This window comes from Balaenoptera acutorostrata, chromosome 9, assembly GCF_949987535.1.
Source record: "Balaenoptera acutorostrata chromosome 9, mBalAcu1.1, whole genome shotgun sequence".
NCBI classification, from domain to species: Eukaryota; Metazoa; Chordata; class Mammalia; order Artiodactyla; family Balaenopteridae; genus Balaenoptera; species Balaenoptera acutorostrata.
Window position 1 is genome coordinate 111,865,488 of NC_080072.1, and position 19,329 is coordinate 111,884,816.

Here is a 19,329-nt window from a genome sequence, read left to right on the forward strand (position 1 = left end):
GGACTGCAGGTCCACAGCCCTGACCCTGACCCACTCCACCTGCAAGTTCAACCTACAGCCATCAGCCGGGGGTCAGGGGCTGCTCTAAGTGCCGTGCTCTCTGGCCCAGCGAGGAATCGGCCCCAGCCCCTGGTCACACAGAGGAGGGGGAGAAAGGGAGGTGACGGAGAGCTCTGTCAAGTTCACCTCCCCCAGGCGGGCTCCGCACCCCAGATCTCATCTGCCTGTGTCAGCAGCCAGATGCCAATGGGCGCACACCCGACAGCCGGGAAAGAGCCCAGGGCCACCAACACGGGGCGGAGGCTGGCTGGGCGCCCCTCGTGCCTGGCATCAACAGCCCCCGTCAGGAGGACGGGACAGACGGAAGGGGCTGTGCCTCCCGAGACCCTCTCCTGACTCCCCCGAGGCCCCTCTCTGCAGCAGGGCGGCCACGCCGCTCAGCGTTCACCCTGAGGCTGCCCTGAAGTCCTCGAATGCTTTGTCTGACTGCTCAGTTAGCCTTCTCCCACTGATCTACACCAGCGGCTCCAATCCAGCTCCCAGAGAGGTTAAGACGGTGCCCGAGGGCGTGTGGGTACTTAGCAGCTCGGGGGCTCCCTCCTCTCCAGCTGCCCGGCTTGCAGGGGATGTTTCCACTTGACGGAGTCACCCACTGGATATTTATTCCAGAAGTAGCTACTGATCGCCTTTTCTGTGTGAGACACCACCGCCTCTTGGGCTCCTCCTCTTGAAGGCGGCTGGGATCCATCTCACGCCCACACTTCCCCCTTAAATCAGACACAGGAGCCAAACCTCTGACGTCAGGAGCAGCACTGAGGCCACAGGGAGCAGTTATTCTGCTGAAGGTTGCCTGTAGCTCTGCGCCTCTAGAAATGCAGACGGGCCTCTGTGTGGCCGTCGGACGCTCCCGGCTGGTCACGGCGCAGGTCGCGCACAGCCGCGAGACGCAGGTCTGAGTAGCCTAGGACCAACACCTGGACGACCCTTTCCAAGTCCTGCCATTCCAGGATGAGCAGAAAGGCCTTCCGGTCTTCACAGGATTATTTCTCTGGTAGGATCCACAGTAAACTCTCACCAAGAGGGAAGAGCGTGGAAAGCACCCTGAACTGGGACAAATCCGACCTCGTTTCTGTACCTGATCGCCCCGCACGACGCTGCGTGAACCCACACGAGTCTCCCCACTGGGCTCCAGTGACTTTAAGGTCCCTTATGACACTGACCATTTGTGGGCACAGACGTGGCCTCCCCAGCCTTCGGCTTCTCCTCTCACCCTGTCATTAAATACTTAAGAAAACATTACGAACAGGGCCTGTACTTTCCTAATAATAACACCATCCGTGGTCCTTGAGTCAAATCCTGCAGTGACGGGTGACATGTGGCCAAGAGCTCCGTGCCTAACAGGACTGCAGGTCACCCACCTGTTGGTTGCTGCCTCGGCCCTTTACCAGCCTGTCAACATGTTACCACGGATGCTCATCCACGTAATCATCTCCTCCACCTCTTTCAAAGTTCAAGTTCCCGGAGCTCAGGGTCTGGGCCCCTTCCCGTTTCCTTCTGTGTTCCCTCCCCTTGTAATCTCAGTCAGCATTGAGGCTGGAGATGTTACCTGTGCGCCAGCAAATCCAGGCGAGGATGCCTGGATGCACACACACGCACGTGCACATACACAAACATACACACATGCACAAGCACACACACACTCCCAAGTCTTTACATCCAACTGCCTGCTCTACGTGCCCAGTAGATGCACCAAGTTCAATGTGTCCAAAGTAAACTCCCGATTCTCCCCCAAACCCACAGATCCCCCTGCAGTTGCCGTCAACTCCATCCTTCCAGTTGCTCCAGTCACAGAATCCGGAAGACTCCGTGAATCTGTTCTCTTCTCACATCCCATCGGCCAGTAGCTCGGCCTTCACTGGATGCCTGTCAGCTACTTCCATCACCTCCTTTGCTGTCACCCTAGTCCACCCTCTGCCATCTTTTGCTTGGACCACGGCAGTAGCCCCCTAACTAGTCTCCCTGCTTCCACCTTCAGCAGTGAGGTCATGGCACTCCTCTGCTCAAATCTCTGAAACAGCCCCATATCCAACTCAGAGTAAAGCCAGTCTCCTGACAGAGGACGACAAGGCTCATTGAATGGGGACCCCACCTCTCTGGCCGTTTCTCCTACCCCTTCCCCTGTATTTACTCTGCCTGAGGCTGTTGGGCTACAGAGCCCGGCATCTTCTCTGTGCTGCAGGCTGGAGGACCCCTTAGACCACCCTCCACCTCTCTCACTGCCTCCCCGGCCTCTGACCTTCCTGCCAAGCCCCGGGCATCCTGCACATGGCTCATGCAGGTCTTGGCCGGCTTCCCCTCGAGGGGACCTTCCAGCCCTTTACAAACTCGGCTCCAGTGCCCGCCCCCGCTGCCCGGGAACCTCCCTGGTGAAGCTTCGAGAGCGTGTTCTTCCCTCTATGTGCTTCCAGGAGGCGGTTTATGCAAAAGGTTGCAGGAGAGCACACTGCGACATGCCTGCGGGCTTTCCGGGCTGCCCCTTCCCGAGTGACCCCGTATCCCGAGCCTCCAGCACCCGGTAGAGGCTGAGTGCTCACCAGATGCCCACTGCCCGCGGGACCTTGTCGAATTAATCGTCCGATGTGGAGTTTCACCATGAAGCAGCTTTCACCTAAACCAAATTTGGCATTTATAATGGGGTTCGTGAAAAGATCCTAATCAGTGAGCTAGATCGCAGAAATTAACAGTGTAGCTTCTAAAATTAGTGTTGTCAACAACCCAGCAGCAGAGAAATCGGGCCAGAAGACCAGCTGAGTATAGAAAAAAAATATGATTCAGAACCCCAAAGGGTCAGTCCTTACACACCAAAGGCCCTCCAGGGCTACAAAGGATTCTGCAATGGCCAAGGAGCCCGGGAACACTTCTGCGAGGTGCAGAGGAGCCCCAGGACCGGTTAAGACCGTGAGAAAGGCATCCCGGACCATGGTAACGGACCACGTCCCCGGGCATCCGTGAGGACTTAGAGCTCCAGTACCGTCGGTGTCTACAGGCTGTCAAAGAGGCTCACGTGGAAACAAGCAGTCAGTGCAGGGAGGTGGCTGGACAAAGCCTGGTCTGCCTTCTGCCGCAGTGATTTACAAAGCAGGCATCTGACTGCTCCTTAGGTTTGGAGCCCTGAGACACTGACCTCTCTAACATGGGCCTGGTGCTTTGGCCTGCAGGTCACTTCCAAAGGGACTGAAGAGGAAGGAATTCCCCCAACACTCCTGCGTGGTTTTCGCCTCCTCCGTTCCAGCTCACCTGTGTCTGCTCCCGCCCTCCGCACCTGGAGCTCCTGGCGATCCCTGTCACCAAGTGACTGAGGGTAGGCCCAGGACACTCTGAGTATCTGGCCAGAGAGCCCCCTTTTCATCAAGAAGCAGCCCAAACACTTTAGTCAAGAGTCCTTTTTAATATTTAGCGCCATTCTCACTTGATTGTAGGAAATTCATTTCAAACTGGCTCAGTATTGTTAATTGATCTCAAAACTACTGCCATCACTGTGAGCAGGGCTACGCTACTATTTACCACCCACTATCTTAGATTTTGCATTTTAGATTAGGTTTACGCGTTTGTATATGGGAATCTTATCTGGGCTGTCACGCACACTCCTGACCACCCGCAAGCTAACAGAGTAAAATCTAAGTCTGCCCTAAAGAAAAGGTGCTGCAACAGTTTGGCTAATAAAGATGGCATGCTCATTGAGAGAGTCAGTCCAGCGAAACTAATAACGCGGTTATGGCTGAAGACTCTTCACATCTGTTTTATTCCAGATGTAGCCTTCCAGAGAACAGCCCCACCATCATGCCTAGCGGTATTCGTATCAAATGTGTTCCTCTTGTTAGCCATTCCTACAAAGCATTCGTCAGAGAGCACCCAGCCCAGATGAGGAAGTTGATGACCTGATTTACAGGCTTGGGATCAATCGGATTTTCAGTGGGACAAATAAACTGAGAACTAGAAGCTTCTCACAGGCTTGAAACCAGAACCGATCAGAGGTGCAGGCCTATGGGATAAAAAGAGATGGCTGTCCTTCATTAGCTGTGAGAAAGACAACTGACATAAGTTAGGGGGTTGCTAGGATACCGTACTGACCATTTACAACCACAGAACAGCGATTCTCAACCAGGAGCAGTTTTCTGCCCCACGGGACATCGGTCTATGCCTGGAGACAATTTTGGTTCTCGCAACCGGAGAGGTGCTGCTGGCACCTGATGCACAGAGGCCAGGGCTGCTGCTAAACATCCTGCAATGCAGCGGGCAGACCCCACAACCAGGAAGTGTCCTGCCAAGTGTCAAGAGTGCCGGTGCCACAGGGGCATCAGGGAAATCACGTTCCAGAAGCTAACGTGTGACCATAACAATTAACAATGGAAGCATCACTGGAGGGGAGAGCCCGCTTTAGGAGCGACACAGTGAATGTGCTCCAGATAACAAACCAGGAAGAGAGGAAAGAACGCAAGGTGTGTGCTGCATCTCCAAATGGACTCAGGTCCTGCCTAGGGAGAAGGGAAGCACCTTTATCATCAGTCCAGAGAAGCCAGAAACCCAGGCGAGAATCTGGGGGACTTGTTATAAAAACGTCTCATTTACTCAGGGTCAGAGGAGGGTTTCCAAGGGCCAGGGCTAGGAGAGTCCAGAAAAGCAAGTTCTTCCTGGAACTGACAATTGCGCAGCTTTCCCAGGCCTGCCCGTGAGTCCTGGCTCAGCTTTGCAGAGCGGGTTGGGTTGTGCGACATCGAACTGGGAAGGGCTGGAATGGGGAGCAAAGCCTCGGCTTGCAGGCCTGCTCTCGGCCCAGCACGATGTCAGCCTGGATCCCCCCAGAACCAGACGTCAGGTAGGACGAAGTGTCAAGACATGGGCCAGGGGAACACCTGGGAGAGAAGATGGGGACAGAGCTGGAGACCCGGGCCCTCTGACCCGGGGAGTGTGAAAGCGAGGCTGCAGGAAGGCTGAGTGGACGTGGGGACGCAGTGTCCTCCTAAGGAGAGTGTGGCCAGGCCCCTGGGGAGCCTCAGGCCAAAGTCGACCATCAAGGAAGCCATGTCTCCCAAGAACGGCCATGACCCAGCACCTCTGCTTGGCTTGGTCGTTGGCCAAGAGCAGCCGTGAGAAGTGTGGCTGCAAAGCCAACACAGCTGTGGGCTTCAGAGAGCAGAGGCAGGGGCTGAAGACCCGAGAGCCCCATCCTGGGGGCTGCCACCAACGCTGGGACAACGCACAGGAAAATGCATCCACTGCCGCCAAGTTTCCTACTTTACTCCTTTCTGTGCATCTCCCTTACTGTGGTCTCCTAATACCTATGAGAAAAATTCCAACCCTCCCTTGGCTGGACTTTCCCCCAGGGGGATGTCTCTGCAGCAGGTGGTCCGTGGAGAAGAGCTGGGACAGAGGGAGAAGAGGGCAAGAACTCGGATGAGGAACCACGTGCAGTTGGAACGGAAGGTCCCCCTGTTTAGCTTTTTCTCTCCCAAAGACTGTTTTGCATTTACTTCCCTTCAATGGTCTTTTTTGATAAACAAGAGAACATCTGTAATACTGGTCTGTATCCACTGACATGTTACTCATTTTTACCACAAAGACAGAATTGTTGAAGGACATGACAGCTGCTCCAAGATGGGGTCTGCCATAGCAACTGTGTTGTACCAGCACCCAGAGTGATTTGTGGCCAAGGACACAACCCATGCTGAGTCCCAGAGAGAAGCAGCCAGAGCAGCGCCATTAGAAGCCTTCTGCCAACAATGATGTGACATTTCTGTCTTGACTCCAGTCCCCTGAGCCAGTGCCCTGGTCCCTGAGTGGTGCTTGCCCCCAGGGATGCTTTGAGTGTTACGCTGAATGAAGGGAAGGAATATTAGAATTCCTGTTTTTATTTATTTACTTTTATCTTAGCCTTTTGGTCATCTCATATGTGTAGCAACATAGATTATTCCTGCTTAAAAAAATACACTGTGTGTACAGGCTCTAAAACAAAGAAGTTTGGAGACCACTGGTCACAGAGTAGGTCTTAATTTTTTTAAATAGTAGAAAGTGATGGTATGAAACAGGTGAGAGTGGAACTACTCTGCTTGATCAGAGACAGCTGGGGTCCGGGAGTGGGGCACAGACTGCACCCACTCAACTGCAACCAAGCCTGTGGGGCTCTGGGCTAAAGGCCCCCAGGGGGAGGGGCAGGAGCAGGGACAGGCAGACGCTGTACCTACCAGGATACCCTGTGCTCACGCCTGGGGCCCCTGGTGTTTCTCGGTTGCTTGGCTCGCCCTCTGGGGCCTTGGGCAGGGCTCTGCCCACAGAGGATTCTGCCCCAGAGGGCGATAGGCACAGAAAGCATCTGCACACCACCTCAGCACTGGGCAGGGGTTCTGCTCTGAGGAGGGGCGTCCCCAGGGCTGAGACCCCGGCTCCCCTGCCCACGTGCTGGGTGGCGGCCCATCCTCTGCCCAGTCTCCTCCCTACGCCCCCGTCGCCCGGTGGCCTGGTGCTTGGCCTTCACCCTTCCCTGTCTTTGGCGTCCAGCCAACCCCAGCTCCGCTTTGTCCCTGACTTTCCCTCCAGCCCTAACCTTTGCTCTCTCGGCCTTCACACTGACCCCGTCTCCTCCACCACGTTCAGCGCGACGCAGAAGAGGGGCCTTTGGAAATCTCGAGAGAATATGAAGATATTTCTTATGTACCCAGTTCCTGGGGCAAGGTCACGTCCAAACACAAGAGAGAGAGATCTGCTGATGGTAACCAGGCCCTTAGCCGATACCTAGGAACCCTAACAGAAGACGAGTCAAACTAACAGAGCAACTTTCTCTTTACTGAAAACCTACCCCAGTCACTGCCTTCCCAGATGTCACATCACAAAGCAGCGGAACAAAAACCTGTCGTGAAGAATTGAAAATAAAGAAAGATGGAGAATATAGGATGCTTTTACAGGGGAAAAATAATCTACAGTGTACTGTGATCCCCCCACCACCATCCTTCTGAATGCTCTTCCACCACTTCCGCTCTTCAACTGCAGCATAAAATCTGATTTTGGAAACTAAAATCTGATGAAAAACCAGTGTTCTAGTTCCAAGCTAGAGCACCCCTCCCCTGCCCTGATCCCAGGCCAGAGGAAGACTGAGGACGTGGTAAAGGTACAAGCAGGCTCCACTCCCCTGCGGGGACCCGGCCTCCAGGGGGGTCCGCAGGCTGAGCTACTCAGAAGGCAGCCGGTGACACGGACAGCAAAACTCTCACCTCTCACTGTGGGCGGTGTGCTTGGTCTCTGGGGCCCTTCTTGGATCCCTGGGCCCGCTCGGCATCTCCACTCAGGCTGGGTCTTTCCGAGGCGGCTGAGAAGCTGAGCACGTGGGGTTAGGGAGGATACGAGACAGGACTGTGACCTTGGACCTCACCGCCTTTCACCAGCCAAGCACACAGCTGCGTCCCTGGCTCTCACGCTGGACTCGGCCGGTACAGGCGCAGGGTCTGTGGTCCCCTGGGCCTGAACGGAGGGACTCGGGTCACTAGGGCCTCGCGGCTGAGCCGGCGGCGGGAGGAACTGGTCGGTCCCCTGCAGCACGTGTCAGGGGAGCAAGCAGGCCCCCGCCCACTAAGGTCCCTCTCAGCCCCGCACCGCTCCCTGCAAGTCTACCTTCAGGGGTGGCAGCGAGCTCGGCAGACGGGCGCATGGGGCCGCCGGCTCTCAGGGCTGCGGAGCACTTTCCACCCGGACTTCGCTCTTCTCAGCCCCATCTGGGTTTCTCTCACCTCAGCCCAAAAGCAGAGACCCGGCGGGGCCAGAGCAGCTCAGCTGGGGAAACACAAACCACTTCCAGTACTTTCTCCGGAAAAAGGAGAAGCAGCAAAGCAAACAGGGCTCCAAGCCTAGGGACGTGAACACAGGAGTGCCCGGAAATGGGCCTCCTCCTCCTGAACCACCGTCACGGGCACTCTGGCGTGTGCGCCACGGCCTGTGACAGCCAGAGCAGGTCAGCGTCAGGAGTGAGGAGGCTGACACAGGAGGAGAAGCGGGAAAGGCCCAGACATACGCCAACCCAAGGGACGTGCTGAGACCCAGACCTGCCACCTGGAGCCGCCGAGCCCCGCACGCCTGCCTGCATCCCTTACGACATTCCCAGCCGCCCCAGGAAGTAGGTAAACGAGTTATTTCCTCCTATTTGGTAGAGAGGATTAAGAATCTCGGAGAGGTCCAACCGTTTGCCCAAGGCCGCCAGTTCACAAGTGCAGAGGCAAAGCCAGAGGCCGGGTCCCGCTTCCACACTCTCCCACGGGGGATGGCAGAAGGGCTCAGCATCCACCATAAAAATAAATAATATTTTATTTAAGTATAGTTGATGTATACTATTATACAATTACAGGTGTACAATATACTGATTCACAATTTGTAAAGGTTATACTCCATTTATAGTTATTATAAAATACTGGCTCTATTCCCCGTGTTGTACAATATAGCCTTGTACCTCATTTTACACCTAACAGTAAAAATAAATAAATGAAAGAAGAAAGAAAACAGTTGTCCGGGTCATAATAAAGAAGTGGTCCAATCTTCATGGACACTGTTGGGGGCAGTTGTAAGGCAGGGCCCTTTTACTACCAAAAATCTCTCCCTAAACAAAAGGAGGGGAGGGCCCGTCAGGAAAAGATGCAGAATCGTGAGAGTGGTTTTCCCCATCCCTTCCCATCTGGGCTTCACCCAAAGAGGCATCCACCCCGGTGCCAAGCAAGACTGGGCACTGTCGTCTCCGTGGGATGAAGCCAGGGGACTCCCAAGGCAACTCCAGCTTCCCTTGGAGGCTGACGGGCTATTTCCATCTCCACACTCTCTCTTCCAGCATTCTTCTCCCTTCAAGGAGCTGGGGCTCCCTTGGCACCGGGCTCTTCGGAAGAAGCAGGTTGGCTCATTCAGAGAAGCAAAGGCTTCCTCAGGCCTGTCTTCCTAGAAGGGAAATGCCCGTAGGAGCCTGGCCCGAGCACGGCCACCAGTGCCTTCCTGTCTGCTCTGAATCTGAGCCCCGCTTCCTGTTCTGCACGGTCCACAGCTCTTCTGAGCTGATCTCTCGATCGTGCCCAGGCCCGCATGGCCCACCGTGAGGGCAGAGCAGGGAGCGGGACGGGGGAGGACGGGCGTTCACCCACTGTCACACGGAGCAGCCTCGATGTACGGGGAGGTGCTGTGTACACCGTCAGTTACCGTTCCACCGTGAGTTGTTAATGTAACATTTATGGTATTTTCGGTGTGTATTTTCTCTTGGGTTTGATGGTCCGGTGATGATAAAAGCAGGTGCCTTTTGCAGTGTGTGGACCCAACAGGAAAGGCTGACACGTGCCTGGAATTTGATATTGTACCACCCTGAGCATCTCCTTCTGCACATCAAGGATCAGTTGATTTCTAGAAGTCTCCCAGTTCATTTACAAAGCTCAAAGTACGAGGACGCCTCTGAGGAAGACAGGCTTCTCTCTCGTTTCTGACCTGTCACCTTAATCCTTGGGTACCGGGTACCGGGGAGTCACCCTGTTCCACACGCTCCTTTTGCACCAAGACGAGAGAGCTTCGGGGAAATAGAGCAGCCGAGGTGACAAGTCTATTTTCCAACAGGGGATCCGACAGGGAGGCGAAGCTCAGCTCAGCCCCCCGTGTGCTGAAATGACACCAGCTGGGCTACGAACACAGGTTATTGAAGCTCCGTGTCGACATGTTGGTCGGGTCCCTGCTGACTATGTGACATTAGCTAAGATACCGGACTCCCTACGCCTCAGTCTTCTCATCTGTAGAATGAAAGGAATATAGATGATCTCCAGCATCCCTTTCAGTCCCGAGGGCTCTGCTTTTCTACATAAATTAATATGACTCACCCAGGTGGTGGTGGTTACAGGGAGGTCATGCATGCTCTTGTGACATCACAATAATATTTGTGAAAACGTTGCATCTTGGTGCCCTTAAATCAATCTAGAGTCCAATCAAAGCTTCTCTAAAATGCCTGGTTTCTTTCAGGAGCAAATAACCCTGGGCAAGATCCAGCAGATAACACAGCTAGAGCTCTCTGCAATCTCTTTGACAGATTGGGAAATGAATGATGCCATTTTAAGCTCCTACATTAGACCCCGAGAGGACACCAGTGAAGGGACTGAGATTATGAGACTTCAAGGAATGATGGAATTTCCAAAACAACTTCTTTCTGGTTCTGGGCAAAATCACACCTGAGCTGAACGGATGGTGTGTAAGCAGGACATGGAGGACAGATCCTCTTCTCTGTGCTCCCAAAGGCACTGCTGGTGCTCACGGTGGGTTTCCTTTAGATTCGGATTCTTCAGACACATCTGGGGCACCTCTGGCTTTCCTGCAGCGGCTCCACATCACCTGTGTCTCTCCAATCCGACACCACCAGCAGTTTCCCACCTGAGTTACTCTGGGGGCCTCACCCCTTCCAAGCTTGCTCACCTCTAATTCACTCTTCAAAATGCACAAGAACAAGATTCAATTATGTAAGGCGAGATCCTCACCCCCACTAGGTGCATCGCATCAGTGGGGTTCCGTCACTTCTAGAATAAAGACCAAAATGACCAACATGAGCGTCCAGGGCCGCTGGCCTCATCGTGTAGCACACGCCTTTCCTCTACACTCCAGCCAAGCAGGAGGACGTCCCCTGGTCCCTTCTGCTCCGGGGCCTCTGCATGTCTTCTTCACTCTGCCTCTTCCCGGGGTTTGGATAAATTCCGCTCTTCATCCTTCAGATCTCAGCTCAACGGTCACTTTCTCGGGCAAGTGATCTTGCCTCCCCGGCAAGTCAAGCCCTTCTTATGGGCAGCCCAGACCTCTCCTCCCATAGATTTGTAGCAGCTCTCACTTCCCTCCACAGGGACACATATTTGAAGCACTCGGTCTCTCCCGCGAGGCTGTGAACCTCTTTTTTTTTTAGAATGAGTCTCTATTTTTTTTAAGATTTTTTTTTTTGATGTGGACCATTTTTTAAAAGTCTTTATTGAATTTGTTACAATATTGCTTCTGTTTTATGTTTGGGGTTTTTTTGGCCACGAGATATGCAGGATCCTAGCTCCCCGACCAGGGATCAAACCCGCACTCCCTGCATTGGAAGGTGAAGTCTTAACCACTGGACCTCCAGGGAACTCCCGAGGCTATGAACCTCCTGCAAGCAGGGACCAGGAAGACTTTTGTTCAGGCACTGCATTCCCAGTGCCCAGAACAGTGCCTGTCACATAGTAATCACTCAATAAACAACATGTCAGACAAGTGAACCTGCCTGGTACTTGTGGCATCATCATCAGAGAGGAGCAAGGCGTCTCAGACCCCTGCTGTTCAGAAGCCCACAGCCATGAACGAGCAAGTCTGAAATCGGCTCAGCTATAAGAAGTGACTCGGTAACAGACACGAGAAGCCCTGTTTCCATTTCCTCGGATTTACTGAGCCCTTCTGACCTCGTCCGTATGAACATGAACCCATTTAAGTGTCACTTGCTCAAGCATGACTCACCCTATGCTATCAGTGTCCTCCTGTCCCTAACCCAACATCCTACCTCTTGTGGTCACAATTCCTCCTCGTACTGCTATAGCGTGTACTTGTTGGCACGGCAGGCATGACTCTAAATTTCTAATAACCGGGCCACTTCATCAGTACCCGGAGTTGCTTAAACCTGTAAGTGATTTTGTTTCTTATGCAGCCGACGGCCCACATCAGGGCCCACGTCTGTGTTTACGGAGAGACTCTCACTCTCAGGCGTGTCTGTGGCGACACGCGACCTGAAATCCAAAAGCACCATCTCCAGCTCTGAGCCGCCGCGTGCATATTTGGTTGGAAGCTCGGGGCTGGTGTTTATTGACAGGCATGAAGACTGGAATGAGTAATATCCACAGCATCCTTCATACATTTCCGCCTCCCATTAGCAAAGCCTGTCTGTCCTCGCTCTGCAGATGGGGAAGCTGATGGGCAGGCCAGCCCAGGGGCCCAGATGCCTGACGATTCAACGGATGGAACAGAACGACAGAACAGAGAAGCTGACCCTTGGTACTCGTGTGAGCTTGGCTGGTCACCCATGCCCGTGTCCATCCATTCATCCGCTCACTCGTTCACTCCACAAATGCTCTGTGAGCACGTGTTCTATGTCCGTCACTGTGCTGGGCACCGAGGTCATGTGGGAGGACAAAATGGATGCGTTCCCTACCTTGAGGGACCGCAGTCCAGGGAGGAAAGCGAGGCATAACACAAAGAATCACTGTAAAATATATTCGCCGACAGTGTTAGGGAGGAGGAACCTGGCATCCTGGACTTGGCAGTAACGAAGGAAACGAGCATCGAGAATGCTCTCCTGGGAAAGAGAAACTTAAGTTGAGCCCTGAAGGATGGAAAGGGTATTTATCCAGAAACATCATGAAGGGAGGATCAGAGTTTTCCAAGCTCAGGTGACCTCCCAGGGGAAGCCCTTGAGGAAGGAGAGAGCACGGTGCGTTTGAGGGACTGATTCCCGAGCGATACGGAGCAGGGGCCAGGCTGTGGCCCGGGGACCGGGCTGAGAGCTTTGGACTCTATTCCAAAGGCAACCAGAAGTCTGCATAGGGTTTTAAGCAAAGGAAAGACAAGCTCAGCTCTGCCTATCTCATGATCTCTTTGAGAAGCAAGTGAGACCAAAGATAAATCTCCCAGGTAGACCACAAAGCACGATACTGTCACTAGGCTTGGTATAATCACTAAACAAACTCCCACGAGTGGTGAAACCGCGTTTGTAAATTCCCTACGAATAAATGTTCACGAATGACCACTCAGGCTGTTTCAGAGTCTGTCCCTTGAGATGTGGAAGATGCTGGTTCTCCGGAGGTGGGTGTCGGCCTGCCGTCCGCCTGCCACTCACCATTTCCCGGGAATACACGAGCAGCCACTCCAGTCAGTGGCCCGTGTCCCAGTGCATTGATCCATCTGGGCCTTTCGGGGGTGTCTCTGCACAGCGTCTCTGCTCATTAAAGGAAAGTGCCTGCATCATAATGATAATGCCTTGCACTTACCCAGCGCATTGCCCTGGGGTGTCTCAAAGCCTTTGGCAAACATTTAATTTAGTTAGTCTAGTGACTGCAGGGGAGTCCCCAGCCTCTCAGCACCACGGGGTCTGGGCAGACAGACAGAGGTGCTGAGGAAGGAGTGCAAGGCCGGCCTCGCCCAGGCTCCAGGGCCCAAAGGTGGCAGGAGGGTGCACGGGGTCCCTGCATCGCTGGGGCGGCGCTCCACGCTCACGGCCATGGCTGAGTGCGGTACAGGCAGCATGTAGGCCTGCTGCCACAGCGCCCATGGGGAGAGCACCCAGGCTTATGGCTACAGCAGGGAGCTCTGCAAGGGCAGAGACGCAAGTCCAGAGGAAGAGGCTACTTTCCTGAAGGGGCTGTGGATGTGACTGTGAGGGCAGCTAAGCTCTGACCTGGAGGCGTGCGCGCGTGTGTGTGTGTCTGTCTGTGTGTGTGTGGACACGAGAGGAGGACAGTGAGTGGGGAGTGTGTATTCTCACACCTACAGGAAGGGAAGAGCAAGCACATCTGTCTTCAAGTTCATCTCTGGTTACAGGGTTTATCCCTGCCCATTCTCAGAATTACCTTCAGTCCCGCCCCGGGCCCTACAAGCACCTCCATCTCAGGGTGTAGACTTGAGTGGTGTAGAAATCTAGCAAATGGAACTATATCCTTGCCCCCCGTGTTAGTGCCTCCCCACTTAAGGGAAAGGCTGAGGCAGCCAAGGCCTCCTGGGTCGAGAAGCAAAGTCTTAGTTTTCCATCAAGAGCATGAAACTGCTCAAGGGGCAGGTGTCGCAGGGCCCGGAGCTCGGCACCTCTAGCGGGGTCAGAGGACTGGCAGAGGAGAGAGGTGCCGTCCCAAGGTGATGCCAGCCTGTCTCCCTCCTCCGAGCGCCCGCCCGGCCCCCGTGTCTGGAAGGTGCCACCCAGCATCTGGAGGTGCGAACACCCACCCCCGCAGACAGCCGGGCTTGGCAGCCACTGGCCATCTGTGGGCTGATGCTTGAGATCACCGACAGGAACAGCCAGCCTGGGCCATCCGTGTCTCCTCTCTCCCAGCCCAGGCAGCAGCCCAGGGGCCCCCATCCAGTGAGCCTGGGACAGGACAGCCACAGCCCAGAGGCCGCAGGTGACAGCGCCCCCGGAACACCGACTGTCTGAAGCTGATGCACAAGCCCATGTGCAGAGCACCCGAAAATACTGCAGAGCAACATCGGGACCAAAGGGGCCATGTGTGTCTGCTGCCCTAGTTTTCCACGCAGAGAAACCAAGGCCCAGGAAGTTCAAAGTCCATGGGCCTACGGAGTCAGGGTCCAAGGGCAGGAACACACTGAATAATTCCCTGTTTTATGGACCTCTGTTCTTGAGGCAGGAGAGTACTTACTCACTGTACTATGTCTAATCAGAACCTGTATAAAGTCTTGTTGGATAAATGAAGGGGGAGATTGGACCGTTAGTTCCCAGAGCTGTGACAATGACACATATAAGTGGGTATGGTCAGCCTTGCCTTCAGCCTGCTCCACCAGAAGGAATGCCCGCTCCTGTCCCGTGCGACACCCCCGTTTCTGCCCTGTGACTAGGAGACCAGGTTGGGTTTTTTACATTCACCTTGTTATCATCTAACCTATGCTTTTGGCTACTCCACGCAGGTGGAGATAAGAAGCATATGCTGCTGGAACCCATTCTACAGATTGGTAGACTGAGGCCCAGAGAACACCCTGAGCCGACCAAACCAACCTGAGGAGAAGGGGACAAACAGGAGGTAATGACTGCAACGTGGGAACAGAAGCCCTCCAGATCGGAGACCCAATCCTCCCATCAGCGAGCTGGGCCCCCAGCTGGCGTGACTCTACCCTCTGCTTTGGAAACTGAGCCTTGGCCATAAAGACAGCAGCCCCCGTGCCCACCTCCATGCTGCCCTGCCATGTCTCAGGCTAGAGGGAAAAAGGCAGGCACCGATGGGTTTGTACTCAAATGCTGCAGGCCGTGGACAGGTTCTCAAGTACACACGAAGTGGGCTGAGAGGGACCGGGGGTGTTTGTTAGCAACACATGTCTGAGGTGGGGTAGGGGTTCTGCATTTTAATCTGCACCCCCAGCACTCTTCACCTCCTGCTTCCCCAGGCTTGCTTCCCATCCCACTCCTCCCTCACAAAGCCCCCAGACCCACAGGCCCATCTCTCCTCCTGCCCGGGACCACAAAAGCCCCCCCCACCACCACTCTCGGCGCTCAGGGTCTCAGGAACATCTCAAGCCTGGAGTGACAATTAAATTGTCAACAGAGACCTCTCCCCATCTTGGGTGTGGGCTCAGTATGGTTTCCACTTGTTACTGTCTTCCCCGTCCCAGAGATTCTGCCTAGAAAAGCAATTTATGGCCATCGGTCTCCCCCTGGAAGGCACCAGGCGACAACAACATTAGTCTTAAAATTATTCTGGGATGGAAATGTGTTTCACTGAGAAACAGGCTGCAGAGTGAAATGGCATCGAGGCCCAACCAGGTCAAGGTTACGTTACTGCATTAGCCTCTGTCTTCAGAAGCAGGAAAAGTAAATGGCTAACGAGCTGGTATTAACCCTGATGGGAGGGAAAGCATCATTAGAAACAAAGGGGAAAAGTCTATAAACACATAATAAAGGAAGTAAAAGAGGCGAGGAAGAAGTCACAAGTAAGCCATTCGCTTGTCAGAACTTTAGGACACAGCCAGGTCCCGTTTCCCGCAGAGACCCTCCCGAGGTGATGCTTTCCTTTCCTCCGGGCACCTCCAAAGCCAAATTTCCTCCTCCGGCTGAGATGCTCGGGCCAGCTTCCAGCACAATTAGCAGGAAAGAGCAGCCCTCCAGCAGAAATGCCTTCCCCTCTGCTGAGCTCATCCTGGTGAGGCCAAGGGGCTGGGGGCTGGGGGAGGCCATGCCCTGGAGCAGGGCCCGCTTCTGGTGCGGGTGCTCCCCCACCAGGGTAGAGGAGCCCGGGAGCTCTAGAGGGAAGCATCCCCGGCTCCAGGTCCCTTCAGGGCGCACCGCAATGCAGCTCCAGCTCCTGGGGCTCGCTCCCTCCCCGCTTTGGAAGTGCAGTGTTCTGATTCCACGAGAGGAGCCCAAACCCACCACCAGCACCCCTAGGGGTTGAGCGCTGCCGTTCTGCCAGCTGTGCTTCAGCTCAGCGGGAGGACGGGGGCTGGAGGCCCAGAGCTGTCACCCAGGCCAGGGCTCACATCCATGGGAAAGTCTGGACCCTCACTCAGACCCAGAGCGCCCACCTGGCTCCTTCTCCCAGGCTGGAGCCGGTACTGAGTGCCCGGCAGGCCTTCTCCTCTGAGCTGGTCCTGCTGAAACCCCCTCCCAGCCTTGAGTCTGGAAGAAGAAGAGCAGCACTCCCCCACCCGCTCTAACTTCTCAGCCTAAAGCAGACAGCCCGGAACGCGGTTACGCAGCGCCCATCTCTGCTAGAAAAAGTGCAAGTGTAAAACAGCATTACAAAACGTTAAACGATGGATTTACTCCTTTTGTTTGTTTGTTTTTAGTCCATCCTCTTTTCCCTTCTTCCCGATAAACTTTTCATTTTTCTGATTTCACTTTGGTAGCTTAGAAATACTTGGGGCTTTATGTTCTTAAACACAGAAACCAATTAATTCTGAATATAAAAATGTAAAATTGTGTGTTTTACCCATACAGGATATGTAAGGCTTAAGAATCTTATTATTTATGTCTGTGTATATATGCACAGGATTTTAGGTTTAAGCTCATGTTTAACCAAATGCATGTGTCTCAATTTGGGGAAAAAAAAAAAGGTAATTCTCACTGGGCTGAGGTTTAGGGTAGAAACCCCACAGACCCCTGGACGCTGCCTAAACCCTTGGAAGCACAACCCGTCCCTTCAGCATTGTTTGAAGGATGCCTGCAGGCATTCAGCTGTCTGCTTGCGAAGGACACGCATGCAATTATCAAATCTATTACAACGTGTTGGGTTTTGCAACACTTCCACTAAGCCTATTCTGGCAGGACTGCAGCCTCTTACCTGTGTCACTGCAAACAAGTAACTGCTGTGATAGGTGGGACCACGTTTAAATGGCTCCGTAAGGTAGGGAAGGTGCTGAGGAGGACCAGGTAAACCCAGATTCCCACCCTTCCCCCAATACGAACATTCCAAATTCTGTCAGGGACATTCACGTTTCAGATGCGGGGAGAAGGAGGGGGAAACAGGATTCTGAATTTCAGAGGCACAATCTGCCCATTTGGTGGAAGGATAAAGAAAGGATGGAGGTGGCAGGACTGTGTTAAGGTGAGAAATGCAGGAGCAAAGGGGGAGGAAGGAGAGAGGAAGGAGAGAGGAAGGGGCTGGAGAGAGAGTGAGGAGAGAGGGTGGTGGGGGGGGGGAAGGAGGGAGGAGGGGGAGAGGGAGAGAGAGAAAGGAGGAGAGACAGAAAAACAGAGATGCCAGCAGACGCAGAGAGGAATCAGGATGTCCCCTCTATCCTGCCGGTCCCAACAGAAGCGGCGAGAAGGATTTATCCCTGGGAGTTTAAGCCCCTCTTCTCCTACCCCTGGGACCACAACTGGTTAAAGCCAGCCGGCACCTTGCACAGCAACTGCAGTGCCTCACAGCAGGTGCACATCTCGAACCCAGCTCACCAGACCCACTGCCTGGAAGGAGGGCGAACCCCAAACCCGAGCTGCAAGCACCCGTGCGTGCAGGAGCGACGAGCTAAGCGGTGTGTGCACGGCGAGCCCACCTCTCCCCACACACGCAGCTCACACTACTCCCTCTCCCCACCGGGCTCCCCTTCCCCTTCCCCTTCTGCTCGGAACCGCCCGGGGGGAGCTGAGAGCCCCTGCTGGGTACCTGGGATGAAGAGCAGGGCGGTCGTCACGGAGAAGACAATCCAGCAGGCGGGGTGGTGCATCTTGAGGCTGTGGTGTCCCCGCGGCTGGGCCGGCTGCCGCTGCTGCCGCTGCCGCCTTCCTCTGTGCTGAATTCTGAGCAGGTTTAAATCCAATGTTTGCAAAGGGAGGGAGAGAGCAGGAGAGAGAGGGAGCAGGCAGGCAGCGTCTCGGGTTTTTTCTCGCGCAGACACACAACTGGCAAGCACCATCAGCACCGATCTGCGCGGGGCGCGGAGCAGACCTCCTCCAAGGCTCGCATTGGTTCCGCGCTCCTGAGCGACACGCGGGCACTTTCCAGCTGGGAGGCTGGGCTCCGGGGAGCTGCGGTCTGCCCCATGCTCGCCCTCGCCCGGAGCACGCGTGTGCACTGATCTCTGGGGGAGATGCCAGCGCGCAGGGCTTCCTTCCGTGGGCACCGGAGCGCCTTCGTGGGCAGTGGGAGGGGCTGGGACTGGCAGTGGGGACCTCACAGAGCAGGGCTCAGGGCACGACAAGAAAGGCAGTGTGACCAAACCTTGTGCCAATTCCTCACCATCTTTCCTCCTCCTGGTCTCCAGGCTGGGAGGGCAGGAGCCGTGGCCCATGCGGAGGTCACTCGGACGGTTAAATCGGAAGCAATTCAGTTTTCCCAGCAGGAAGATGGGTGCGTTAGGGTTTTTTCCAACAAGGATGCGAAGAGAATTGGCCGGGTTCCCCGCAATTAGAGCATCCTCAAGCTCTCCCTAGACTAGATGCCCTAGACGCCGGAACAGCCGCTGCGACTGCGGTACAGGCGGGGTGCGTTCAGACTAGACGGCAAGGAGGCAGGAACCAGCTGAAGTCGTGGGACATCTCCAAGGTGACAAGGCCACGGAAGGAACCTGTGGCTTTCTGTCTTCCGTCCTGGCTTCTCCTGTTCACAGCCCAGTCGGCCCTTCCCCTTGAAGAGCAGCTCACACGGATGGTATTCTGGGTGTGCCGTGCGGCAGATTTCCTCCTGCTCCGCACCTCCTCTCAGGAAGGCCTGCGGCACCCACCCCCAGGCCCCCTGGCCCCCCATGGGCTGTGCCCTCTGCTTGCTGAGGAGGTGCCCCTCTGATGGATCCGCTCAGTGTTGAGGAGCTGTGAAAAGAACAGCAGGGGGTATTATAGAAGGGGCTGGGCACGCAGGGCGCAACTATTTCTGTCCCAGGGTGTCCTCCCAAGACCCCACGGTGGCTTGGACTCCCCCCCAGCTCAGTGTGTGCGCGGCTCACCGCAGGGGCAGGTGAGTGACCGACCCTATGGGAGACAGTATTCCCTCCCCTTCACCACGATCGCCAATGTTTTCCCAAGAGCCTGCGTGGGCACGCATTCACAGTTACCATCTTAGCTCATCCTCATCATAGACCCACCGCGTGGCAACACTACTGCTGGATCTTAGTAGCCCG

The 19,329-nt window shown here is 54.8% G+C and overlaps 1 protein-coding gene across 2 annotated transcripts in view; it reads right to left on the bottom strand.

Moving 5' to 3' along the window:
* The window catches only part of LOC103020984 (opioid-binding protein/cell adhesion molecule), a 1,085,929-nt gene extending 1,067,611 nt beyond the window's left edge, over positions 1-18,318 (bottom strand). Inside the window, exon 1 of one of the 2 annotated variants that reach the window (XM_057553512.1) lies at positions 17,880-18,312. In XM_057553512.1, coding sequence (XP_057409495.1) covers positions 17,880-18,129 — 250 coding nt within the window. In that variant the 5' untranslated portion in view covers positions 18,130-18,312. Of the gene's footprint in view, positions 1-17,879 lie in introns of both variants that reach the window. The other variant, XM_057553511.1, reaches the window with a different exon arrangement.
* Between the last annotated feature and the right edge of the window lie 1,011 nt (positions 18,319-19,329).